General features: G+C 51.9%; 1 protein-coding gene across 1 annotated transcript; it reads right to left on the bottom strand.

Moving 5' to 3' along the window:
• Positions 1 to 22,182: 22,182 nt before the first annotated feature.
• Positions 22,183 to 26,205, bottom strand: CD248 (CD248 molecule). The gene has a single exon (XM_081842560.1). It carries the CDS (start codon positions 26,062 to 26,064, stop codon positions 23,896 to 23,898), a length of 2,169 nt encoding a protein of 722 aa, XP_081698686.1. The 5' UTR covers positions 26,065 to 26,205; the 3' UTR covers positions 22,183 to 23,895.
• Positions 26,206 to 26,500: the final 295 nt, after the last annotated feature.

Raw genomic sequence — 26,500 nt, 5'->3', positions numbered from 1 at the left:
TACTACGAGATACGTGGTTTGCCAGCGCATGCTCGAAATAAATCTGCCCATTTCTCCCCTTTGGTTTACTGTTGGTGTTGCCATTTCGCAAGATAAGCAGCAAGGATTTTATTGGGTGGCTGAGGGGGAGAGAGAAGCCGAGAGAAAAGACTTATGAGGCCAGGAATGCATTGGAGGAAGCAGCAAAACAAAATTAATATACATATAATAACAATGGCATATTGAAAAAGACTACGAAGCCAAGTAAAGTTTGGCAGCCAAGCGGTAAGCCACTGGGTGAAAGAATCCCAGAAAGCAGGAAAACCAACATCCTGTTTAATGTGATGTGTGAGATTTTGCAAATGAGAGATTTGTTTTTGGATGGCCTTAGAATTGTCAGTGATATTAAAGCAGCACATGTTTTCCACTTGTTCGCATCCGTAATGATGGAGCATCAATAGGTAATCGATAGCAGCGCGGTAAGAGTCCATGACGCAATTCCCTCTGTTCTTTATTCAAAAGGTGAAGAGCTTGTGAAGTAGAATTCAAGGCTTTTGCTGCGGAGCAAGCTAAGGAGTTAATATTTCTGCTATTCCGGACAGCCAATCCAGGGACTCCTAAAAAAGAGACAGCTAAAAAAATATATTCAGATCTGCTAGGGGAAAAAACAAAATCGTTACAATCATTAATCAATTCCACAGAGTGGCGATATCTAGAGTGGGACAAATGATGCTTTTTGTCACTGGTCCATTGTTCCACTCATACAAAGATGGTGGATTTCCAGTTGAGGGGGAATGCAAGCTTACTCATTAAATTGAATGGTAGCTTGTAATTGTTGTAGTAGGTCTCTGCCCCACAGATTGAGGTGAATTTTCAGTACACAGGGCTGAATACATGCAATGGTTTCAGAGCTATCAGGCAGAGAAACAGGCAGCCATTGTACGCTTTTGGAAGAGGTTTGAGGTCCACCTACACCCCAAACTGCAGAGGCAGACTCAAGGGGCCACGTGGGGTCCCAGCAATTACTGGAAATCACAGAAACGTCTGCGCCTGTATCAATCAAGCCTTCCAGAACTTTGCCATTGATTTTATACTTACGAAGAAGTTTCTGTTCACCGATCCTCTGGATTACAGCTAAAAGCTGTGGAGAAAGGGGACAGAGCTGGTGCAAATTATTATCCATAATAGAAGCAGTAGGAGGGGTAGGAAGCACTACCAAGTGTGCCCAGGAGTCACCCTTTTTTAACTGCATGGGCATATGGCTCCAAAGTTGAAGCATTATTGTGCCCACATAGTCAGGATCCAAGGCTGCAGGAATAACCATGATTCCTTCTTTGGCTGCAGAAGATTTCGGCAAAATCAAGCCCGCGACCTTGGGAGGTAGTGGGCCTGCCAATTGGGTGGGCATGAGCACGATTTCACCTGGTAAAACAGAATCTTTGGATTCCTGATTAATTAAATCAATGGTGAAATCTGAAGGTGTCTCCTTAGGAAAAGCATCAATGGTGGTAGCTGATGGCAATGGGCCCTCTAATTCTCGTGGCCCGAGGGCGGGGCCAGCATGGAGTTTCCCGAACTCCTGCACTGATTAGCCCAATGATAGCCTTTACCGCACTTTGGGCATTTCTTGGAGGGTTTAGCCTTATTGGCAGTACCATCCCTGTGCGCCCCACCGCCAGGTGCCCTGCATTCTTTTGCAAAATGACCAGGGCGCTTGCAATTAAAACAGTTGCCAGTTGGCTTATTGCCAGCCTGGATGGCACCGGCAAGCAAGGACATGGCATGGCTCTGGCTTCCAATGTCCGCACAGGCTTGAATCATCTGTGCCAGATCATAATTAGGACGATTAATGATCGACTGCAAAGCCTTCTTACAGTCGGTGTTTGCATTTTCAAAAGCCAATTTTTTCATCAGCTCATTCTGGGCCGTAGTATTATCAACCTGCCTGGTCACTGCTTCTTTCAATCTATCTATAAATTGGTGGTAGGGTTCCGAATGCTGTTGTTTAATATTAACAAAAGAGCTCAGCGGCTGCCCTGAGACAGGGACTTTCCGAAAGGCGCGCTGTACACAAGTCGCGGTGCGGCTAAAATGTGCAGGCGTCAGCGTCGCCTGGGCTGTTATATTGTCAAAAGGACCGGCACCATAAAGTTCATTAGCTGTATGCTGGGCATCAGACAGGGCTGAAGCACTAAGCCGAAATTCACTATCAAAGACAACATACTGGGCTGGTGAGAGCAACATGCGCATTAAATCTTTCCAGTCTTGGGGTAGCATTGTATAACCAGACGCAATCCCCTCCAGCATCCCTGTGACATAGGAGGATTTTAAGCCAGAATCAGCGATGGCCCTCCTCAATTCTCTCAGTACAGAATAAGGAAGGGTTTCATAAAACACCTGTTGTTGAGCATTTCCTGCGTTTGCATAGGTGATAGGGAAGACAGATGGCATTTCCCCCGCCCACTCAGATTCTTCCTGCAAGGACAAAAGCCCCTTCTGTCTTGCCTGAGAAAGTGCAGCACGCACGGCTCCAGTAGGAGCAGGCAAAGAAGGAGGGGGGGAAGGGGGATGGGGGGGTGGAAGCAGGTTGAGATGGATGAGAAGCAGGGGGGGGGTTGCCGGGCTGCGAAGGAGAAGGAGGCAGAAGCTGTGGAGAAGGGGGATAAGGGGGGGGATTGTCTGCTGCAGGCAGGAGAGCAGGGGCCGAAGGAGACGCCTGGGGGACCCGAGGTCCAAACTTTGCAACGGCCTCTGCACATTTCTGCCAGGTGAGCAGACAATGAATTGGAGCCCTCGGTTCAGTAAAGAGGGTCTTCCCGATCTTTTGCCAAGTCTCCACGTCGAGAGAGCCAGTCTCAGGATAGGAAGGACATTGGCAATTAATTTCACCAAGTAGTTGTTCAATTTCTTTTAAAGAAACATGAGCACCCACAACCCGTTGTCTAACTAAAGAAAACAATTCCCTAGCATGTTCTTTCTGCAATTTAGTCAAATCGCCCCCCATACTCACGAAATAGCGCGCTGAGACTTTTCCAGTCGAGTGAAGTACAGGGGCTGGGCTGCGTAAGGGATCTGGCACGTCGGGGTCACCAGATGTAGGAATGAAAATCACGACAGACGAGTAGTGGGTGTCATGAGGCGTCTGCCGGGGAAGTCCCGGGAACTCTCTTTTATTGAATATTACAAACATTGCCACAGGTGTGCTTGTGGCTGATTGGTTGATACAAACACAAAGAAACTTAATGCTGATTGGTTAACATACATACAAGGCGGGAATTACATGTGAGGGGTGGGAATTACATGTGAACATTAATCACTGGTAGATTAAAGGCTGGGAAACGAGGTTGGGACTAGACAAGCATGAAACCTCCTAATTAATAATAACTAAAGATTAACATAGCTATAGATGTGGTCAGCTATGCATGGAGTACAAGTCATCATGAACTTAAAGTAAACTGAACGATGAGAGAATATCTTGGTGTTTGGAACAGGTTCGTACAGTGTGTGCAGAAACAGAGAAAAGATTATAAGTGAGAGTTCCCAGAATGCAAGAGAAAAGAAGCAATGCTTCCCATAAGGCCACAGTTATGTGTAGAAAGAGAACGATGCAATGCTTCCCTATAATGCAACAGTTATGTGCAGAGGGAAAACATATGTGCAGAAGGAAAACTTCCCTTTAGTGGCCCCCATTTGTAGAATGTTATCCCCCGGGAGGCTCGCCTGGTGCCCTCATTAAATATCTTTAGACACCGGGCAAAAACATTCCTTTTCTCCCAGCCCTTTGCCTGATTCAGTCATCTGTGGCCTTTTAAACTGGGGGGGGGATAGGGTGGGGGTATTCTTTCTGTTTGTTACTATGGCATGTATTTTTGCGTTTTTATATTGTAAACCATCCTGTGATTCTTGGATGAAGGGCGGCATAGAAATTTAATTAATAATTTAATTATAATACTACTAATATAATAATAAAAATTTAAATTTAATTCAAATTTAACAATGTTAATAAGTTTAATAATAACTTTAATAATAATAATAATAATAATGTAAAAACTTACTTTTTCCAAATGAACCATGTGTTCTCTGCTCATGTGTTCCAATATAATTGGTGGCAGGTGCCGTGATTTTTCCTTTTCCTTCTTTCTTGCGGGTGGTCTAGTCTTTATCATCCTCCTTTCCTTCACAGATCTCACTGCATTAATAATGTCGCGGAAATTGTCTCTTGATGGTTTCTATAAATCCAGGACTGTCCCTGGGAAATAAGAGCACTTGGAGGGTCTGTCACTGCTTCCAGTGGAAGTGAGTTCCACATGCGCTGAGTGAATAAGGACTACTCCCCCCCCCCCCCGGTCTGTCCCAAATCTTCCAACATTCAGCTTCAATGGCCGTCCTGCAGTTCTAGAGTTACTAAAAGGTAAAGGGACCCCTGACCGTTAAGTCTAGTCGCGGATGACTCTGGGATTGCGGCACTCATCTCGCTTTACAGGCCAAGGGAGCCGGCGTTTGTCCACAGACAGCTTCCAGGTCATGTGGCCAGCATGACTAAGCCGCTTCTGGCGAACCAGAGCAGCGCACGGAAACATCGTTTACCTTCCCGCCAGAGTGGTACCTATTTATCTACTTGCACTTTGACGTGCTTTCAAACTGCTAGGTTGGCAGGAGCAGGGACCGAGCAATGGGAGCTCACCCTGTCACAGGGATTCGAACCACCAACCTTCTGATCAGCAAGTCCTAGGCTCAGGGGTAGGCAACCTAAGGCCCAGGGGCTGGATGCGGCCCAATCGCCTTCTAAAGCCAGCCCGCAGACAGTCCGAGAATCAGCATGTTTTCACATGAGTAGAATGTGTCCTTCTATTTAAAATGCATCTCTGGGTTATTTGTGGGACCTGCCTGGTATTTTTACATGAGTAGAATGTGTGCTTTTATTTAAAATGCATCTCTGGGTTATTTGTGGGGCATAGGAATTCATTCATTATTATTTTTTCAAAATATAGTCCGCCCCCCCCCAAGGTCTGAGGGACAGTGGACCAGCCCACAGCTTAAAAAGGTTCCTGACCCCTGCCCTAGGCTCTGCGGTTTAGACCACAGCGCCACCCACATCCCAGTTTCTAGAGTTACGGTACTAGAGAGGGACTAAATATTTTCTCTATCTGCTTTCTCCCTGCCATGCACGTTTTATAAAACGTCTATCATGTCTCCTCTCACTCGTCTTTCTCTCGAAACTAGAATGTCCCCAATGCTGCAGCCTTCCTTCACAGGGGAATCCCTCCAATCCCCCCCCCCCCCGGTTAATTTTGGATCCCCTTTTCTGAAGTTTTCCCAGCTCTACAGTATCTGTTTTGAGGGGAGGCGACCAGAACTTTTTCGCTCCCTGCTCAGGTCTTTCCTTTCTTGGCTGGTAACTGAAAATTGAAAGAGCGTATGGGAGAATTAGCCAAGAGGCCTTGGAGATGCTGACTCTGCCAGACAGGCCAGGGACAGAGACAGTGGAAGAATCCCTGGCCAAGATCATTCGGGAACACCTCCAGGTTTTCTTCCCTGTCCTCTCCAGCATGGTCACGGGAAACTTCCCTGGGCCCATGCAAAGAAAGGAAAGGAAAATGCTCACATCCCAGTCCTGTATCCCAGAGTCTAGCATTGCAAAGCCGGTTCGTTCGGACTAAGAGAGCAGCTGCATGTTGCAGGTGACCCAAACACGGCCGGTCACCCACCCACCCACTGCAAGGGCCTGCCCTGCCTCTGGGCCCCTCAATCATCTCTCTGTGTGGGTGTCGCAACTGCACAGGGATCTAACGTACACAGAAATCCGAGGCCAGGAGGCCCAGAACAGATTGTGTGGTCAAATCCCAGGTTTTATGGGATATAACGACTGCCCAGTTTGAGCCTACACGTACTGGATTTCGGTTGCTGAGCCGTTGCCAGGAACTCCTGACCCCGAAAAAGACAAAAGAAGATGCAAACTTGCCTAAAATGCACAGGGGTTAATTTGCGCATGATTTGCACGTGTTGGTTTATAGCTGCAGATTTAGAAATAATTGTGTAAGTTTAAGTAGAAATGCAATACATCTCACCACAGTGTGGAAGACGTTGTGACCTTAAGCAACCAACTTGAACAAAATATTGGGAGGGGGCACCTGTCCACCCCCACTTCTCCCCCTCTCCCCCCACTTCTGCAGAGCGCACCTTCCTCTGCCGCGCACCACTGGGTGCAGGCATACTGTACATTTAAGGCACATGTCTGTCCCCAAAGAATCCTGGGAACCGTAGTTTAAGGGTGCTGGGAATGGGGATAAACTACAGTTCCCAGGAAAATTGGGGGGGGGGGTTGAAGGGAAGGTCGTCATGTGCCTCAAATGTAGGGTGTGTACACAGCCTGTCTTTGGGTCCCAGCGAAGCCACATCTGGTCTAGGAAGAGCACAGCAGCTCCTTTGCAACATAGGAGGTTGTGGCCAGGCTCTCTCCCAATGTTTTGCGCTGCCAGAGATTTGCACCGAAGCAGCCCCCTCTCATGGCGCTGCTGCGACCCAGAGGTGCGCTGCAAAACGAACACTCTGCTCAGACGCTGGGTCTCTGAGGAGGGAAGCAGGCAGAGCATGTGAGTACAAAGGACAAGGGATCGTTTTTCCATTTGACACCCCCCCCCCTTAAAGAAAAGTCTCCTTTGGTCCCTGCTGAGCATGGGGGTGGGAGACCAAGAACTGAGAGGACATCTTCCTTCTCTCCCTCGCCCTGCTCCAGCCACAGAGGCCCAGCTGCGCCCCCCGCCCTCACTTCCGCGGCATCCTTTGACCACCCTGCCCCTGTGCCCCACAGCTGCCGTGGGGACGAGGTCCCAAGGGAGGCAGGATCCGGCCTGGCCTGCCCTCCCTTAGCCTTCAGACATCTTATCCCTGGGAGAACAGGAAGTGAGACGGGGATGGAAGAGGCTGGGAACTGGGGAGCAGCTCAGCTGGGCTTCCAGCACCAGCCATGGGAGAGAAAGAGGCAGCCTTTGCCAAGGAACAGGGAGAGGGACCTGTGTCCCCCTGGATCTCCCATCGGCCTCAGGTGGCATGGCCAGGAGTGGGGACAGGCTGGTCTGGAGGTCTGACTTTCTGGGGTAGCAGTGAAAAAAGAGGATGAATCAGTCTGCCTGCCCCATTCCCATCCCAGCCGTTGCTGCTCATTCAGCAGAGCAGGAGACTTCTAACCTCAGGGTCAAGGATTCCTGCATTGCAGGCGGTTGTACTAGATGATGTTTGTGGTCCCTTCCAACTCTATCCTTCTAGACTCTCCTAGAACGAGCATCGTTTTGTTGTCTTCAGGTCCCTCTGTTTAAACAAGAGCCATAGCCCAATGTCTGAGCACCTGCCTTACAATGCAAGTGGACTTCAGTTCAAACCTTGGCATACCTGGGAATGTCCCCATCCCAAATCTGTAGGGAGCTTCTGCCAGTTAGTGTAGAGCTGGGAATGTAGAAATGATGTCGTATATTTAATCCAGAGGTCAGCCGGTCCACTGTCCCTCAAACCTTGTGGGGGACTGGACTATATTTTGAAGGGGGGGGGGAAGAAAAAATTCCTATGCCCCACAAATAACCCAGAGATGCATTTTAAAGAAAAGAAGACATTCTACTCATGTAAAAACACGCTGATTCCTGGACCATCCAGGCGATTTGGCCGGATCTGGCCCCCAGGTCTTAGTTTGCCTACCCATGACTTAATCAGATCATTGGTTAGCTTAGTATTGCCAACACAGACTGGCAGAGAATCTCCAGGATTTCAGGCACGGGTCTCTCTCATCCTTATTGGAGATGTTGAGGATTGAACCCAAGACCTTTTGCATGCAAAGCAGACGTCCTGTCACTGCGCTACGCCCCTTTGCCAGGATGATATGGAGCTAGAGGAACTGGTGGTCCAATTCCTCGTCGCCAAAGCCCCATCTTCAGGAGGGGACCCACTGCCTCCCCCCCCCCGGGGCCTCCTAACTCCATTTCCCCTCGCTGCTTCTGTCTGTCTGCTTGCCCTCTCCAAGTGCTCCACAGGAAGTGAGCTTGTGTGCAGTTCCAGAAAGGCAGTGGGCCCCTAGTGGTTAGAGCCAGCCAGGGCAATCCTCCCAAGCCAGAGGTGGGAAGGTGCATGGGAGTCCTCAGCGCACACAGAGACTGAGGTCAATGACAGCTCGTAACCCTGGCCACGCCGAAAGTTCTCCAGGCAGGCTGGACCCGAGCACCGCGGAAAGAGAGCGGGCCCAGCTGTTCCTCTGGGTCATCTTGGCTCATGGCCTCTGGAACAAAGAGCTGGCCCAGGGTGGGGCTCCTGCTGCGGGGACAGAAGGGATGAACTCACCAGATTCTTCCCGGGCTGACTCACCTCCCAGGGGGCGGGGCGGTGGGGGGAAAGCACAAGCCCTGCCCTTCACCCACATCCACCTGGCTCTAATCACAAGCTCCGCATGGCTTTCCCACACACCCACGGTGCAGAATGAGGGGCCCCTGGCTGCATGGGCCCACGCAGGCACCCCCTCCTTGACCGGGATCTGCTGCACTCGCAAGCCTGACCCACAAAAGCAGAGGCCCTGCCAGCAGTCTCCCCTTGTAAGAACCTGAGGCCAAAGGCCAATATAGACCACCATCCCCATCCCCAGTCGGGTGCCCTTGGAAAGCCAACTAGCAGGACAGCAAAGCCACAGTCCTGGATGCTGCGTATTGTCATGGACTGGTTGGATGCAGAGGAATGGCAGCAGGAATCAGCTGAGGAACCTCCAAGGGAAGGAGGCTCAGAGCCCGGGGGGGGGGCATGAGTGGTCAGAGGGAGAAGAGGAGGGGGGGGGTCGGAAGCTGAAGAGGCACCAGGTTTTAGTGAGCAGGGAGAGTCTGTGGCAGAGAGAAGACTAGAATCAGAGGCAGAAGCTGAAGCAGGAGAGGAGGGAGGCCAAGAGGCAGAGATACATCAGGAGGGTGTTTTCCCCTCCTGCTATGACAAGCTCCCCTTGTCCCTGGTCTCTCAGAACCAGGAGAGGCATGAAGAGGGAGGAGGAGAAGTTGGCTTCATGCAGGCACAGTCTCAGATTGTTTGGGGAAAACCCTAGAGAGGAGGAGACTTAGGCAGCGACCTTCAGTCGCAGCAACTGCTTCCTGGAGGGCAAGACTTAGTGGAAACAGGTTGCTGCACTCATTAGGCCTGACTCCCCTGTTTTGCTAATAAAGAGTTAACTCCAACTTGCACGGTCTGATTTACTGCTGGGCTTGCTCCTGTCATCACGAAGGGATGGAGAAATTGTGGCCCATCATTGGACTCCAGGTCCCATCAGCCACAAACAGAATGATGGGAGTTGTAGCCCCAAAACACCTGGAGGGCAGTAACGGCTAGTGGCCATTAAGAAAATTAGCTGTTGTGAATTTATCTAAGCTATAAAGCCATCCCGGGATTCCTGTCCAAGAGCTGTGGGTGGGCCATAGCTAAAGCCCAACCATTTATATGCTAATAGTCCTGGCCTCAAACCCTGGCATCTCCAGGTAAGCCTGTTTGGTGGAACCTAGGAGCCCTGCTGACAGCCAGTGTACCTGTGGCCTTCCAGTTGTTGCTGGAATCCTTCGTCCCAGGAAGGTACCAGGCCAAAGACTCACAGTCAACACATTGCAGGGGGGTTGAGCCTTGGGGTCTCTTCCAACTCTGCAATGTTATGATTCTATGCAAGAGCCCCCACCTGCCACTTTGACCCATGACAATTCAGTACAGAGATGTTTAATTGCCACTCTTGAACTCTGCTCCACACAAATGAATGTGCCCATGGTAAACAGTGCCGCGGTGATTATAGAACAGGAAAGGGGAATCTGTGGCCCCCCAGGTGTTACTGAATTAATTACTCTGACCATGATCCCTGACCATTGGTGCTGCTGGTCAAAGTGGATGAAGACGACATCTTAAGGGTCACTGGCTCCCTATCCTTGATAAAGGAGGAAAGGTCCTTGATTGTAAAGGGGTTTGAAGGAAGTGGGGAAAGAAAGAAAAGATCATTACACCCAGATGCTATTTCCCCTATCCTGAAAACTCTTCCCTCTGATTCCACAGGTGTAAGGGCCAGTGATGGAAAGCTACTCTGCCCATGCTCAGGAAACCCTCTGCTCTTGTGTAAGAGCCTAATGTTGTTAGCCTGACAGGTTCACAAGCCAAGCCCTACTTAATGCCACTGTCTGTTTCCAGCTCAGTTTTCTACCTAAAGTTTCAGCATGGATATTTGGCGGTTAATTATGGATAATTATGGATATTTGGCTCAGCGGCTAACGAGATGGGCTTGGGGCTCAGACCAGCATCCCTTTTTTACTCTTCATTTCCTGAAACATAGTTGTGTTTCCTCCATGGTGCAGAATAAAAGCTCTGCACATGTTTGAGGTCACTCTCTTCTTTGTTATGAATTTGCACTCTGTGCTTGCTCAGAGATCGAGCCGCCCTTGACAGTTGCACCATATGATTCCCAGCTTTGAAATCAGTTTCCGGAGTTGGTGACATTGCTCCCTCTCCTTCGAAGCAGCAGAACCTGAACGGAGTGCACAGACAGCACATTTTTTGACAATGCCAACTCTGCTTCCCAGATGTTACTCAGGCTGTTTCCAGTCATCTGCCGGTTAAATTAGCTGCACTTCAGCTCTGAGCTTCAATAAATTCTTCTACTGTAGACCAGCCCTTAGAGAATACCCGCAGGGCCCTTCCAGAAGAGTCATGAAATCTTTGGCTCCGTGGATCTGGGCTTAGCAGTGTACCTTCCCACTCTTGTTGGGACCCCAGGTTGCGTGACACTCTGCCTCCCCCCACATGCACCCCTCTTTCTCTGCACAGAGAGCCAGCGAGAACAGAACTGTGGTTCTTCATTCACAATTCACATCTTTAGGCCTTGTGTGTTTTCCTGTTTGTTCCTTGCTTGTATCTGCTAAGTGTATGGGATGAGATCATACAGTCCCCATCCAATTCCACTTTGCATCCATTTGAGGTCCAGCCCTGATTGCAAAAGCCTGCAGATCTCCACCCCTTTAGAGCTGACAAAATAATGCACATTTTGCCCAGGTTTCCCACCCTTCCTTGTGTGTGTTTGTGTGCCTGTGTGTGTGCATGTGTGCACAGCATACATTTAAAAAACATTTAAAGCACACACATGCATGCATGCACATACACACAAAACCAAGTTTGTGTGTGCTTTAAATGTATGCATACATTGCTACAGTTCCCAGCACCCTTACCAAACTATCATTCCCAAGATTCTTGGTTGTGTATATGCTTTAAATGTCCTTTCAATGTATGGTGCATATGCAGCCTCCATGTGTGTGTGTGTGGTTTAACTGAGACACAGCTGCAATCCCTGTGATTGCAACTTCACTTTGTCAAGCTGCCACGATTTATTGATTTGTTTATTTCATTTTTATCCCACCCTCCTTCCAAGGAACTCAAGGAGCTGAACATGCTTCTTCCTCGCTCCCCATTTCACCCCCACAACATCCCTGTGAGGTGGGTCAGGTTAAGAGATTGTGACTGACCCAAGAGGCGTGACCAGAGTTCTGGGACAAATCCCAGCCGGCCATAAACACTTGAGGTGCAAAGGGCCCCTGAGGAGGCCTGGAGAGCAACTTCCAGCCCTTGTAGACAATACTGAGCTAGAGATGGACTCTGCAGGAGGAGCAGCATGCATGATCACAAAGGTACAGCTCCTCTCCCAATTCCGCCAGCGGTGACCCCAACATCCTGAAGCAAGAGGTTCCAAAGGTCAATTCTGCAGTGCAATCTGTGGCTAAGTACTTTCCAAAGGACGTTTCCACTGGAGAAACGTCATGTCAATCATTTTAGAGCAGCACTGTTTTGCTCTTTGACTGGGTTGTTGTTCTTCTTCTTGTTGTTTTGGTGGGGGTGGGGGTGGGGAAGAACTCAGGCTGGATCTAGACACATCCAAGAAGCGTTTCAGATAAACGAGTTGCAAACTTTGTATGGGAAATCAGGTTAGCAAAAAACTGAACTCCACAGCGCCATCTCTTGTCGCAGTGTTAGAATGCATAAACAAGGCATATAAAGTGCTCTTTCTTTGCCAATTGTAGCTGAGTCCAGTCTCCCTTCCCAGTCTGTCGCCCTGACCCCAGCAACACTGCAGCCCCAGCTTTTGGCTCGGCAGAGTCTATGATGCTGGGAATGATGATGCGTCAGGTACCCTTTTCACATGGGGTGGGGCTGCCTTGCTGATGCTTGAAAGGGCTGGAGCTTCTCTAGCTGGTGGTCATGTTGGGAGGGATGCAATCTGGGTCTGTGGACATCTCTGGCAGAGAATCAATCCAAGACTCAAAAGGCAAGAGGTGGAGAAATTCAGTGATGAGAACCAGGGTGGGATGGAGGCAGAAAGAGGCATCCATGCATTTTGGGGCTTAACCCTAACATGGAGTCAACCCTTTTGGCTCTATTTACTTTGCATCTGGGTTAGGATTTTCCTGAAATAAGAGTCTGCCAGGCCTCTACAATTGCCACCTTTCTCTCTCCCCCACCCCCTTTAACACCTGCAGGACAGGCAGAAATTCAAGAGAAGAAGCTGCCCTCCCTCTCCAGTCAATTCAGCTCCACACTTTGGGGAAAGTAAAACCTGTAATATTTCTTTTCTGCTGCTCTGTGCCGCTATTAAATATGGTAGCATCTTGCCAGGTTGGGTGAGTGAGGTCCGATAGCCTTCCCTGAGTTCCCAGAGCTCAGCTCTTGAACCTGCATGCAATAGCAGGGAAACATGGGCATTTTCTTTGCAAATTGCTTGGGAAAGACAGCATCCTTGAGCATGGACAGAGGGTGTTCTTCCTTTGCAGCTGGGTCATCATCACAGCCAGGCCAGACAGAGGGCTTCTGAAATTTCAGCCCCAGCAGCTCTTGCAAACTAAGAACAGGGGGGGGGGTGATTCCTTGACACACAGTCCCCACCCTTGAAAAGTAAAGATTCACTCCCCTCTGAAAAAATACCCTCCAGTCCAAGACACACACACACACACACACACGCCTCTCCTTTCCCCCTGCAAACACCCCCTCCCCATTCTTATGGGGCTGGTCTAGGGTTCCATATGCAGCAGCAGGGGCCGAGATAGCTGTCTGGATTGGGGGGGGCTTCCACCCCCCAGAGAAGGAGAGAAGGAACTCAGTGTCCCACACCCAACCCCAACCCCTGTGGCGCACGATGATGTCTCTCCCACCCTCTCAGCCTGGGGCAGAGCCAAGTGGGGAAATGGCTTTTGCAGGACAAAGGCTGGAAAGAACCCAGGAGTCCTGACTGCCAGCCCCTCCCCCCCCCCCCCCCGTGCAAAGCCCCACACTTCCCTCTTTAAAATAGGGGGCAGCAAAAGAAAAGAAAAAGATCATCTTCCACCTCCCTCTGCTCTAAAACAATTAAGTGCCACCATCTCTGCCAGAAAACAGGGAATTGAATGATGAGCCCTTTCCATGTGTTTGATATCTCAAGTCATCGCCTGTTGGGACCCAGGAGTTCTCAGGGAGAAAGGCCCACAGCCCCCGCTTTTAACCATGAAATGCCCTGGCTTGAAGCATTTTCACTCTAACTGCTGTACCCTACTCCCTTTGGGATGTGGGGTGGGGGGGCAGCTAAGGGACTCATCCTGGCTCCTGTCAAGACAGGCAGACATGCAACTGCCCCCAGCCCTGAGCTGTCGCACACAGAGATGGGTGTGCCACCTTCACCTGTTGAATTTATGCCTGTCCTGCAATAGTGAGAGGCATAGAAGTTTGTGGGGGAGGGATAAGACTAACTTCAGTGGGAAGGCATAAGTGATAGAGAAATAACGTTAGTGGCATTTAAAGAAGCTCTGTAAAAGTCAAAGAAATATTGCAAAAAAGAAAAACAGGTTTCAAAGGGTATATTGAAAGGCAATAGTGAATTTAAGAAATGTGTATTTAAAAATTAAATTTGGATGATTATCAGAGAGGCTGAAGGAAGTCCAAAAGTGAAAAATTTGTCAGAGTTGAAATGTGATGTGTTATGTATTTTTTATTTGGAAATTAATAAAAAATTTTATATATATATATATATATATATATATATATATATATATAAAGACTAACTTCAGCGGTCCTTCCCATTTTCCTCCCCGTTGAGATATCTAATGGGGGGGGGGCGTGTATGAATTGGCAGACCCCTTCCTAAATTATTGTTCAGTGCACTGATGGGGAACCTCTGGACTAAACACAGCCACCTTTCCCAGGCCTGATGCCATGTTTCCCAGGGAAAAGGAGGCTTGTGGGGGGTATGGCTATAGAGACAGCTCTGGAGTGAGGTGAGGTGAGGAGTCCTCATCAGGGGCAATTTTGGGGTGCTGTTAAGAGCAGCAGAATGGAAAGCGTATAGTCTGAGCCACTGGAAAGCTCTCTACTCCCATGCAAGCCCCACACTGAACGAGGCAAGAGCTGCCAGCCTACTCTTGGTCTGGTGAGAGCCTGCCTTTGGCATCTCACTGTCCTCTGGTAGTCTCCATTGGAAGAGTTTGGTTCTGGTACTCAGGGACTACAGGGACACCGGGGATTCCACCTACCTGTAAGTAAAGCATGATGGAGGTACTGAGGCAACCTTTCCATGCTCCAAATCAGCTGTTTATGACAGGTTCAATATAAAGTGAAGCCCTGTTAAATAGGAAGCAGTATCTCTGAGAATGTACAGAGTGCCTTCTGTGCCCACCATCACAGTCTCACCAGAACCAGTTCCACACATATGCTTGAAGTCTGAAGGGTTCAGGCTTACAAGCCCCACAGCGTTTAGATTAGGACCAAGGGGTATCGGGTTCAAATCCACACACAGCCAACATGGCTTGCCTTCAGCTCTGCAAACCTTAAATTCGCCATCCTTCAGCCTAACCTGCCATGTAGGGTAGTTTTGAGGATAAGAAGTGCCCCCCCCCAAGCAACTTGGAGAAGTGGGGCATATATAAATGCAAGGGATTAAGCTTCTGGTTGGCATTCAACAGAACTTGGGCCTTGCAGGAGGGAGCGGTGCCTAGTGGTGGGAGCTGCTCCTTCCTAATCCAGCGCTTCCAGCCTCCATTTATTCTCAGGAAGGCTGAAATGACAAAACTGGGATTTATTTTTTTAAAAAAAGTTTGAAGAAGAAGCTGAACTGTGGGAGAGAGGTTTAGGAGAAATACATGAGACAAAGCAGACCATCTTGTGGGCTGGATTCAGCACCCCCCGCCCCGCCCCGGCTCACCATTTGGGTGGGGGCCACCCTGGTCACTAACAGCAACACGGCCGTCTGCAGCAGAAAGGACTGAGCGTTCCTCCTGACCTCACAGCAACCCTGGCCAGGAGGAACAGCCAGCGAGCAGCAAGGGCGGCCGGCGGCCTCCACCCTGCCTGGAAACGGAGGACTGGAGGAAGATGCCTTATACTGAGTCAGCCTCTTGGGTCCATCTGGCTCAATACTGTCTGCACTGACCGGCAGCAGTGACTCTCTGTTGTTTCAGACAGGAGTCCCTCGCGGATCCCTGGCGTTCTGCTTGCTTGCCAAGCAGATTCTCCGCCTCTGAGATGCCTACCTAGAGATGGAGGAATAGCTTTGCCACACAGCGCTCTAACCACTATGCACCTCCCCCCCACACACATGTGCATGCAGCAGTGGCTGAGAAACAGGGTTGCCAACTGCCCATCTAGCCCCCGCTCCTCTGCTGTTTTGATTGGGCACAACAAGCAGTAGAAAGTCCCCAGCTAACTTCTCCAACGAGAGCCTCAGCTAAAGGCAGAGGAGCAGGCCCAATGCTGGTCAGGTAGCCGCTCTGGAGTGCCAGCAGTGTGCTGTAATTGGTTACCGTGTTGGACTGGGGCTGTCAGAGGCCTGGGGTGAAATCCATACTTCTCCAAAAGGCTTCCTTGGGTGATCAGTGTGCCAGGCACTCTCTCAGCCTGGTCTTCCTCATAGGGTTGTTGGGAGAGTAAAATAGGGAGGGGGGGGAGAGAAAATCATATACATCACCTCCACCTCCCTGCAAAAAAATTGGGATATAAATATACTAAAGTGGGGGGGGCAGACTCAGACTTTCAGCACATCCCTACCATGCAATAATTACAGGGGGTGTCATATTTGGAACGTCTGTATTTATTTAGAAATTCATCAAGTGTGCTGGTTCTACTTCACTTCCAATATGGGATGGGAGCTGCACCTGTTGAATTTCTGCCAATGTTAAAGCCACGAAAGATGCCCGAACTATGGGAAGATGGAGGGAGGGATATGGCAATCCTACAAACCAGCTTAACCCTCCTTATCCCTTTCCCGCATCTTGTGTGCAGCAGGGTTTATAGCGTCACCTCTTTTGACCTACCTTCGTCTCTAACCACAAGGCGCTGCTGCTGCTGCTGCTCGCAGTCCCTAAAAGGGAACCCTGGCGTCCTAGTTCCCAGGCCTCGCCCACCCACCCCATTTCCTGGCTCCGTCCCTCGGCAAGTGTCTGTGTGTGGGCCGGATGGCTGATTTTCCCACCCAAGCGCCGCTCGAGCGCAAAGCCCGTTAACAAGGACGCCCGCCCAGGGTCTTCAACGCACACTCTCCCGTTGCAGGAAATTGGGGGGGGGGAGGGTGTTGTGTTTCCCTGAGCGATGGATTCCCCTCCCCAAATTTGGGGCAGGGGGTTGGAGGAGACCAAAGGAAGGTTCAGCTGCAGTTTCAGAATAAATAAACACGTGGGAGTGAGCCTCGGCAGCCTTCTTTGTCTTCCTCTCAGGGGAGGTCGCTGGGGTTGGCAGACCTCTGCACATGCTCAGAGGCACTCTTTTACTCTGGCCACCAGGATGCTGGACGAGTGGGGCCACTGGCCCGAGCCACCGGGCTCTCCTTATGTCCTCATGAACCTCCCATTTATTCACACTGTTCTAGCCTTTTTGGCGACCAGTAGCTTGGAAGGGGAAGGGAATGGACAGAATTTGAACTCCAGACCGCCAGTGTCAGGTAGAAAACAGCCAGCCATCCGGATTCTTTCAGAAACTTGCAGGACGTGCTTTGCTCTCTCCACATGCTTCCTCCACAAAAACCAGTCATTAATTAATTTCTTGCTATTTGAGGGCTTGGTATTGAAAAGAGGGCACCAGAGCTGGCTACATATTAAACCTGGGAGTCACTTGAGCAAGAGCTTGTGGTGTTGTTGGTTTTTTTAAAGGCTCAACTAAACTGGTGCTAAACTGGCCTGGAAAACACACCAGTAAAATTAGCAGATGTACCCAGGCTCTCACCAAACACAGGCTGGCTGGCGAATGATAAGAGGTGGACATGCCAAGGCCCTCAGCCAAAGAATTAAACTAGTACCCTTCCAAGTGGACAATACCCTGGGACAACAAATCTCTGGCTGTGGGCAACAGGCGAGAGAAGTCCCAGAGTTGGCTTACTGTGGGACATCTGCCATTTTAATGACCCACAATGCCCTGGGGCAGCATCGCTAAAATGGTGGGTGGTTTCTGATATCCAGCTGCTGAGAACAGGTACAGGTGGGAAGGATAAATGTTGGAGCTGATGGTGGGTGCTGGTAGGGTGTTTGGGCCCTGGCAGCTGCCCCAAGGAGGCGGGGGCTGGCAGCAAACTTGTGCATCAGAAAGCATAGCTATGCTGCACTTGCTACTGGTATATGTGCTCCCAGGGGAGGAATAATAGCTCACTGGAAGAAGATGTACAGTGGTACCTCGGGTTAAGAACTTAATTCGTTCCGGAGTTCTGTTCTTAACCTGAAACTGTTCTTAACCTGAGGTACCACTTTAGCTAATGGAGCACGATTTCTGTTCTCATCCTGAAACAAAGTTCTTAACCCGAGGTACTATTTCTGGGTTAACGGAGTCTGTAACCTGAAGCGTCTGTAACCCGAGGTACCACTGTACTTTGCATTGAGAAGGCCCCAAGTGCAAGCCCTGAAATATCCAGGTAAAATGGGCCAGCTGGCAGGTGAGGGGAGAGATTCTGATGAGCAGCTGCCCAGAGAATGGAGTAGACTAGGGGTGGCGAAGATTTTCCAGCCCAAGAACCACATTACTTTCAGGGGCACACATGCCAGTGTTGGGCAGGGCAGTGGATATAACTTTTACCTTTTGCATAGTAGGCTTGTTTTGACACTGTTCTCCATCCAGGGAAGCAAGGGGTGTGGGAGATGAGCAGCCAAAACTAATAAATGCATATTCTTGCTAGTTAGCATGAGAAGGGAACAAGTCCACAGAGCAGTATGGCTGATAGGTAGATACTCAGACCATAGAAACGCAGTTGGTAGAGAGGACTATGTGTGATGTCGTTTCCCCAATGTCATATTTTCTCTTTCTCTTCCTTTGAACCTGTATTGGATTTGAACATAACCTCTGCTTGCTACAGCTTTAGACACATGCCTGAAGCTGGTTACACTACAAATAGAAGTATTTTGCCTGCATAGTTTTTACTGCTGCCATTGCTGTCAACCAATGCAGGATTACAAAGTAAGGTAATTTTTTTATTTTTAAACTTGCTCCCCAGGTTGTTGCCCGATTCTTTGTAAAGCGGGGTAAGAAGGGGAAAGCCAGCTTACTTCATTTGACTGGACTTGCTCAAAAGAAGACACCACAACTTTATTCCTACGCTTTTAAATTTTGCTGACAAGGATGGGATTTTGAAACTCTCTTTAAGCCACACACATGGAGGGTCAATTTGCAATTGATATCTCTTCTCCTACCCATTAAAACCCATCCCACAAGGGGCATGGTCAAAGTTTGGTGGAGTTTTGGAGTTTTTTTAAAGGCTTTTTCAAAGGTTTCCAGAGGTTTGGAGGGTGTTTGCAGGCTTTTCCAGTGGTGTTCCCAATATACGTGATTTCCCTGGGTAAATGGGGAGTTGCCTTTAAATGTAATCAGTGAAAGGGACTGAAGGGAGGGTGCAAAAGGAATGCACTTGTAACCCCTTTTCCACACCCTTCTCTATTTCAGGGCTCAGTTTCAGAACATGTGAGGTAATGTCAACAGTGATCCTGAGCATGCAAAGAGTGCCCTTCCTCGACTTCCACTTAGTCATTAATTCATGAGAAGCTAAGAAGAGCTTGACTGCTGGATCAGGAAAAAGGCCCATCCATAACTGTGGACAGATGAAAGCATTAGCAAGATTTTAACCACACTTGTAAAGTAACAAAACTTATGGACAATTTAGACTGATGGAAAATTTGGGTATGAACTGATATGTAGTTGTAAACATTGTTTTTAGGAACCATGGAGGGGATAGGGTGAAGTCTCAAGATTCAGAGTAATCTCATTTAATGGATTCTTAATTGATTTTGCTATATGTTTATATATATATTTTTAAATCAAATAAAAAAATTTACAACAAAAAAAGGGAAAAGGCCCATCTACTCCACTGTTCTCACATTGGCTGGCCAGACATGGGCATAGCCAAGATTTTTGTTGGGGGGGGAGCCTCAGTTTGCTATGTATTTTTATTGATTGGGGGGGCAGCTGCCCCCCTCCAGCTATGCCCATGTGGCCAGACGCCCGTTATGGGAAGCTGAATTTCCCAGGTGCCCGTGGGAAGAACAAATCCAGACTTCCAAACCTCTTACTCCCCCAAATAACTCTAGAAACACTTTCATGCCCGTTTGAAATCAAGGTTCCCATGCCTTTTAACAGCTGCTGCAACAGCAGGCATAAATTTAACTGGTGCAGTGTGTGTCTCCCCAATAAAGTATGACAATGGGGGTGGGGAATGAAAGTCCTGCAGTATCAGACCAGAAGGGTCCCGTCCAGTCCAGCATCCTCTTCTCACAGTGGCCAACCAGAAGTCCATTCTGGGATCCCTGCAAGCAGGCCCTGGATGCAACTGCAGCCTCTGTCCATAGAGATAGGAAGCTCTACTGGATGAATTTCTGCCTGTGGTGCAGATGCTGTAGCCACAGAGGGGGAGAGGGACCCATGGCACCCCTATAAGGTCTGAAGGGTGATGGGGGCACTGGGACGGGGCCTGTGTGGGGAGGGGGCAGCCCATCCCTTCCAGTGTACAGCCGCTGCCCCATCTGTTCCTTATTAAAAGTCTCCAGAAAGCTCACATTCCACCCTAAGGCTGATATTAACCCCCTCTGCACCATGTGCAAGGCAAGCACATTCCTGCCAAGTGCCTCCACACCACACCACCCCCAAGAAATTGCAGGAACTGCAGGAACTGGGCCTCCTCATTCTAGCCACACATCATCAGCTTTAACTCATGTTGAATTTGCCTGGGAGAGTCTTGGGTCTTCTTCTTATTTCTTTTAGGGGGAGGGGGGGTTCTGTAGCATGCTTGGTTTAAGGGGAGATATTTGCGGGTTTTGTGGGGGGAGAGAAATAACAGAGCAGGAGAGCTAAGTGTCCCCAGGCACCCGACACTTGCACACTCCAAAAAATATTGGCGTTCTGACAATGAAGAGGAGGGATGGGAAGGAATGAGTTAACTGGCGGGGCTTGGAGGGGCATGATCTGCGCCCCCCTAATAGCACACATTCCTTACAACCTCACAGATCCCCCCCCCCATCTCCTCAGTTTCCTTAAGGTCCAGGAATTGTTTCCTGCTGAACAAGTTCTTAGATCTCCCTCTCTAAGCGTCACAAAGGGTTAGCATGTTCCAGAGTTTGTTGGGTGCCCCACAGCCACCGAGCCCCCCCACCCAAAAATTAGGCCAAGTGTTGCATTGCCACCACACCCATCCATGCAAACTACAGCCAGACTTGGTTAGCCTGACTCATGCAGGAGAGTGTGTGTGTGTGTGTGTGTGTGTGTGTGTGTGTGTGTGTGTTATAGCAATCCTGCTGGGGGTGGGCTGGGAATAGGAAGAGAGGGGTGGGCTTCTTCATCTGCTGTGATCTCAGTTTCTCTGGCTTGCTAAAAGCTACTCTCACGCCCTCAGCACCCACAGTCTAGGGGGTGAACCTAATTTTTGCCCCAGAAACTGTGATGAACACCAAGCTCAGTTCTGCAAGCAGCTAAAGGATCATAAAGGGCAGAAAGCCTCTAGGTATGAGCAGTGTATTCCATTCACCTCCAGCTAGCTACATAAACAGACACATCTGATGTGTTTTTGCAAAAAAAAAAAAGGGGGGGTCACATCTTACTGGGTTTGATTTCTAGGATGGCTTCTCTGGGCCTGGAAGTCACAGCAAGTAGCAAACCATGAAAGCCAGTTTTCTGTGTGGTCCCTTTACACTAGCACAGTGACTACCTCTCCTCAAATGTGCAAAGCTTAGACAGACTCTCACCAAGTCCACTGTTCCCTATTTGCAGCCTGTCGCCATTTCCCCTGACTTCCATCTTAATTGGGCTGCTAATACTTCAGAAAAGGGGTGTGTGTGAATATGGGATGAAGACCTCCGGGGGATGGGATGCGGTCCAAGTTACCATCCAGACTCCTCCCCCCCCCCCTTTCTCCAAAACTAGGGGCTATCAACAGGGCAAGCCATGGGAAAGATCCTGGGAGGTCGCTGTGTCAGTTGTGGTCGATGTTTCTGGAAAACCAGATCTTTAATTTTGAAATTATGGGGTCTGGAAGAGAGGCACAGCCCTCTCTCTCCTCTGCTGTTTCTCCCCTGGAGCCTGATCCCACTGGCCCCACTCTGCAAAAAAAAAGAAGCAGCCCACTAGTTATTGTCCCTCTCTCCTCCATGGGTTCCCAACCCCCCTTGTCAATATAGTATATATAGCATTAGAATGCATGGACCATATCCCTTTATCTCCCTTAAGCTCCATTTACTACTGCATGTATTTTTGCATATTTATATTGTAAACCGCCTTGTAATTTTCGGGCGGAGGGCGGTATAGGGATTTAATAATAATAATAATAATAATTCCAGACTTGATGAGGTGCCCCTGGTCACTAATCTCACCTTCCCCTCCCTCCTCTTAACAGACCAGAATCCACTTGCTTTCCAGAAAAGAACCAGCACCCAGATCTCCTGATCTCCCTTCCACTTGGCATATTACTACTCTTCAGCCAACTAGTCCTCATGTCCCACTAATGGCTACCAGCCGGCCCAGGACTCTAAAAGGGGTCACTGTTGCCACCCCCTAACCATTGCAGCCCCCCACTAACCTAGGAGGACTCTCCCTGCTCTGAATCTGGTCACCTTAACCTAATTCTGCCCTGAGCGCTATAAATATGGGATCCTCTCAGCCACTCTCTCTCTCTTTCTTACCCCCCCACCCCGTTTCCTCCCCGCCCACACCACCACCACCAACTGTTCTCATAAGACTCTCCTCTCATTCCAGCCAGGTGGAGGCGCCAGCCCTTTTATTGGACACACTGAAGAAAGAAAGAAAAGAGGAAGGAACGAAAAAAAATGAAAAAGAAAAAATAACCAAGGGGGGACAATTCCCCCACAAAGGAAAAGTACATCAGCAGTCACGATTAGTGCAGACCCTTTCCTGGCATGCAGAGATCTGCGTTTCCAACCCCCAGCCCACCTCGGCCCCTCCATCCTTCCTTCCTCCCTTCTCCCCACCCTCCACCCCACACCTCGCCTCTTTGCAACAAGACGCGCGCGCGCCCTGCTGGCACCTGGGCCAAAGGGAAAAATCTCTCCTCCTCCTTGGAGTGCGCTTTCTGAATCTGCCTCCCCCCTCCACTGCGTGGGTCTGGAATACACTTCTTTTGCAAAGGGGGCGGGTGCAAATCATGAATTGGGGTCCCATCCCAGCGTGGGCCTTTTCCTTATCCCACACCCCACAAGCCCCCAGTGCCCAACTCAAGAAGGGCTGGAGTTTTTTTGCCTGCAATGAGGGGGGTTCTTGTGACCCAGAGGCTTCAGCCCAAGAGTGTCCCTCCTTCCTCCGGCCCCTCTGACCAGATGGACAAGTGGGTGGCGTGGAGGGGGGGAGGCATTGGTGTGGGCCCAGCCTCCCCCAGCTAGATACCCCTTTTCCTAGCTTGTGTGCACTCCAGGGGCATTAAAGGGGTCCTTGGCATCCTGAGGCAAAGGAGCCCATTCCTAGGGGCCCGAGGTCCCTTCTCCCCACCCCAATAAAATATCTGAGTGGGCTGGGCTCCCCTAAAGTTGCTGAGTGTTGCCATTCAAATGGTGCGTGCGTGCCTCGTCTTGTGATCGTGGGGCAAGGCTTACCTGCCCCCCCCAATATGTTATTCAAGTCGGCACCCCTGTCCTGAGGTGACAGTGCGTCCCCAACTAGCAGGGTGTGCTCTGTGTGGCAGATCAGACAGAACTCTGCACCCCCCACCCCACCCCCCACGGTGTTGGGGAAGGGCGAGCCTCCCCGGCAGAGAGCGCAAATGCAACAGGACTGGTTACGTTTTGAAGTCGCACGCCTCTCCATCTGCCGAAGGCGTCTCCCCCATCCCCATAAGACCCCCAACTTCAGTCTATAAGATTGCCCAACTGTGCCCCTGGAGGAGGGGGAGGGGGGATCCTGCGTGAAACCCTGGAGAGGCGCTGCCCGCCCAGTGCTGATCTGGAGGGACCCCTGTTCTTAAAGTTCCTGGTTCAGACGTTCCCAGCATTGTATGGCGTCTCTTGTGTCCCAGCCAGGGAGGGACAGCTCTGGTCCAGTGTCAAGAGTCTCTTTGCCACAGCAGCCTTCCAGCTGGCCTGGCCTGGGTCCCTGGGCTCTCTTCCCAGTAGTTCAGGGACAGAACATCTGCCCCACATTTCAGGAAGTTCCAGGCTCAATCCGTAGTGGCATCTCCAGGCAGGCCCGGAATTATCCCCCATCTAAAACCCAGGAGAGCTGCTGCCAGTCCGTGTAGACAATACTGAACCAGATGGACCAATGATCGGGTTCCTACGTTGCTCCAAGCCAAGTAAGAGGCCTCTGTCGTTTCCTGGTTGTGGTCAGATATAACTGACCACATGTGGTCTTGGTTTTCTGAGGATCCAGCTTTCCTGCCAGCTGTGAGCAGCGGAGTGTTCTGTGCCAGCCAGGCGTGGGGGGGGGGCACAGCGCAGCTGGCCGGCCCAGGGCTCAGACGCTGGTTCTGCACGTGGCCGGCTGGCCGGGCCTGGAGGCCGTCGGGGGAGCCCCTTTGCCCGCGGAGCTGATCACCCACCGGTAGCACTGGGTGACGCTGCGGCTCTTGGCCTGGGCACCGCAGCGGGTGCAGTAGACGATGCCCAGTGCCAGCATGATGACCACGAAGACGCAGATGGGCACCAGCAGCGCCACCAGCAGCCACCGGTCATCCCTCCGCTGCCGCCCGGGCGCCCCGTCGGGGGTTGGAGTGGCGGGGGGAGCAGAAGTGGGGGGTGCTGCTCGGACTCCCCCGACCACCGCGGGACCCTCCTCCTCACCAGGCGAATCAACCGAGACGGGAGGGCGGTGGAGGGGAGGCGGAGCGATCGTCGGAGCAAGCGGGGCCGTCGGGGATGTGGGATCCGCCAGCAGCGAAGGGGGACTCGGGGTGTCTCGGGGGGCGTCCGTTACGGGGAACGGGGATCGGGAGGCAGTGGGGAGGCCCCAAGCAGCGGTGGGGGTGGAGTTGGGGGGCATGCGAGAACGTCGGGAGGAGGGGCTGGCGTCTAAAAGGGGCGCGGTCGACTTCGGGTTTGGGGGTTCCGTGGCCGGCAGCATGCGGGGAACCAGGCGGGGGTCTGCGGGGAAGAACGGAGAGGCGACTCTGGCGTCCTGGAAAACGGAGAGGTGCTCGGAAAGGGCCAGGTTGTGATCGCTGTCATCCTCTTCCTCGACGCCGTCCTCGAGCTCGCCCTCCATCTCCAAACCCAGCCCGTCGTCGAGGTGGTGTAGGAAGCCGGCTCCGCGGTAGCTCTGGGCGGTGGCCATCGGGGGTGGGTGGGGCGCGGGGCTGCAGGTGATTCCGTCGGGCTCCAAGTCGTAGCCCTCGGTGCAGTAGCACTCGAAGCCCCCGACGTAGTTGACGCACATCTGCTGGCACACGCCGGGGATCTGGCACTCGTCGGTGTCGGCGCAGCGGCCGGGCTCCTCCTCCGAGGGGCTGAAGCCCAGGTGGCAGCGGCACACGAAGGAGCCGTCGGTGTTCTCGCACTGGTGCTCGCAAGGCGCCTCCGCGCACTCGTCCAGGTCCTCGCACAGGTGCCCGTCGCTGCCCAGCTCGTATCCCGCGGGGCATTGGCACCGGTACCCGTCTGCCGCCTCCCCGTCGGCCACGCAGCCGAACTGGCACGGGCGGCCCCGGCAGGCGTCTCCGTCGGCGCCGTCGTCGTGGTGGGTGTGGGAGGCGCAGGAGTGTCCGTCGGGGAGCAGGAAGTACCCGGCGTGGCACTCGCAGGAGTAGCCCGAGCCCTCGTCCAGGCAGAGCTGCTGGCACCCACCGTTGTCCCCCTCGCACCAGCTGTGCTGATAGACGGCCTCCCGGCACAGCGGCGCGTCCTTGGACCAGGCCACGCTGCCGTCCTCCTTCTGCATGCACAGCACCGACACCGCCGGCCCTGCCCGGCCGCAGGTCACGGCAGCCACCGTGCCGAAGGGGACGTAGCGAAGGGCGCCGCTGGCCGGGCCGAACGGGGTGCTGTAGGCGACCATCGAGGCTCCTCCACCTCCTCCTCCTTCTTCCTCCTCCTCCTCCATCTCCTCCTCCTCTTCCGCCAGGCCCGCGCACATCCCCTGGAAGGAGAAGCGGCAGAGGTAGCCGTCGACTGGGACGGTGCACGAGCCGTCGAGCCACTGCAGGTCCAGCTCGCCCAGCACCACGCACCGGGGCGCAGCACAGCTGGGTCCCCCGACGCCGCTGCTAGGCGAGCGCGCCCAGTTGGTGTAGGACGTGTCTTGGTCGCCCGTCGTCCAAGTGAAGCCCCGCAGCGGCCGTTGCGGGAAGCACTGGCGCGGCTGGCGCTGCAGCCCGATCCAGAGGAGCCGCTGCGGGCCTTGCGCGTGGCCGCCGCCGCCCCCTCGAACATCGCGGAGCAGCTCGGCCACCTGGGCCGCCTCCTCGGGGTACTTCAGCGTGGCCAGGTTGCCCCCCAGCTCCCGGCACCCGCGCCAGGCGTCCAGGAAGCTGCGGCGCTGGAAGTAGACGGCGTAGCAGCCGTCGGGGCCGCAGGCGGCCTGCGCCTCTTGCGCCCCGGCGCCGGGAAGCCGCCAAGCCACAAGCAGCAGCACCAGCAGCAGCAGCAGTCGCGGCCTGGGCCGTCCTCGTCCTCCTCTTCGCCGGAGCATCGCCCTGCCCTGCCGCGCCGCTGCCGTCCAGCGCTCTGACAGCCCGGGGGCCCCCCATTCCCCTTCCTTTCCCCTTTTTCCCAGCCAGGGTGGGATGGGGAGGAGCCGCAGACGGAGCGGGCGTCCCACTCCCCGCCTTTGCCCTTCTAAGGCGCCGATCTGAGCCCCTGCCAGGAGGGAACCGGAGTCGGGGAAGAATAAGAGGAGGAGGAGGAAGAAGGAAACCTCCAGCCGCGCGGAGAGCGGGAGGAAGGCAGGCAGGGAGACCAGACAGACGGAGAAAGACCCCCAGCCGGAATCCTGCCCCTGCTACTTAGCAGAGAGAGACTCGCAGGAGCAGCCCGAACCCTCTCAGTTCTTCTCTATCTTCCTCCAGCCCCTTCTCTTGCTCTCTAACTCAGGTGGGGAGCTTTTTTCCAGACAGGGGGCCACATTC

The sequence above is a fragment of the Podarcis erhardii genome (assembly GCF_964252035.2).
Source record: "Podarcis erhardii genome assembly, chromosome: 15".
Taxonomy (NCBI): Eukaryota; Metazoa; Chordata; class Lepidosauria; order Squamata; family Lacertidae; genus Podarcis; species Podarcis erhardii.
Note: the sequence above shows the minus strand (reverse complement) of the source record. Positions and strands in the feature narration are given on the sequence as shown.

Excerpts from the sequence above, each read along its gene's own strand:
- CD248 (XM_081842560.1), bottom strand. The coding sequence starts at position 26,064 with ATGCTCCGGCGAAGAGGAGGACGAGGACGGCCCAGGCCGCGACTGCTG.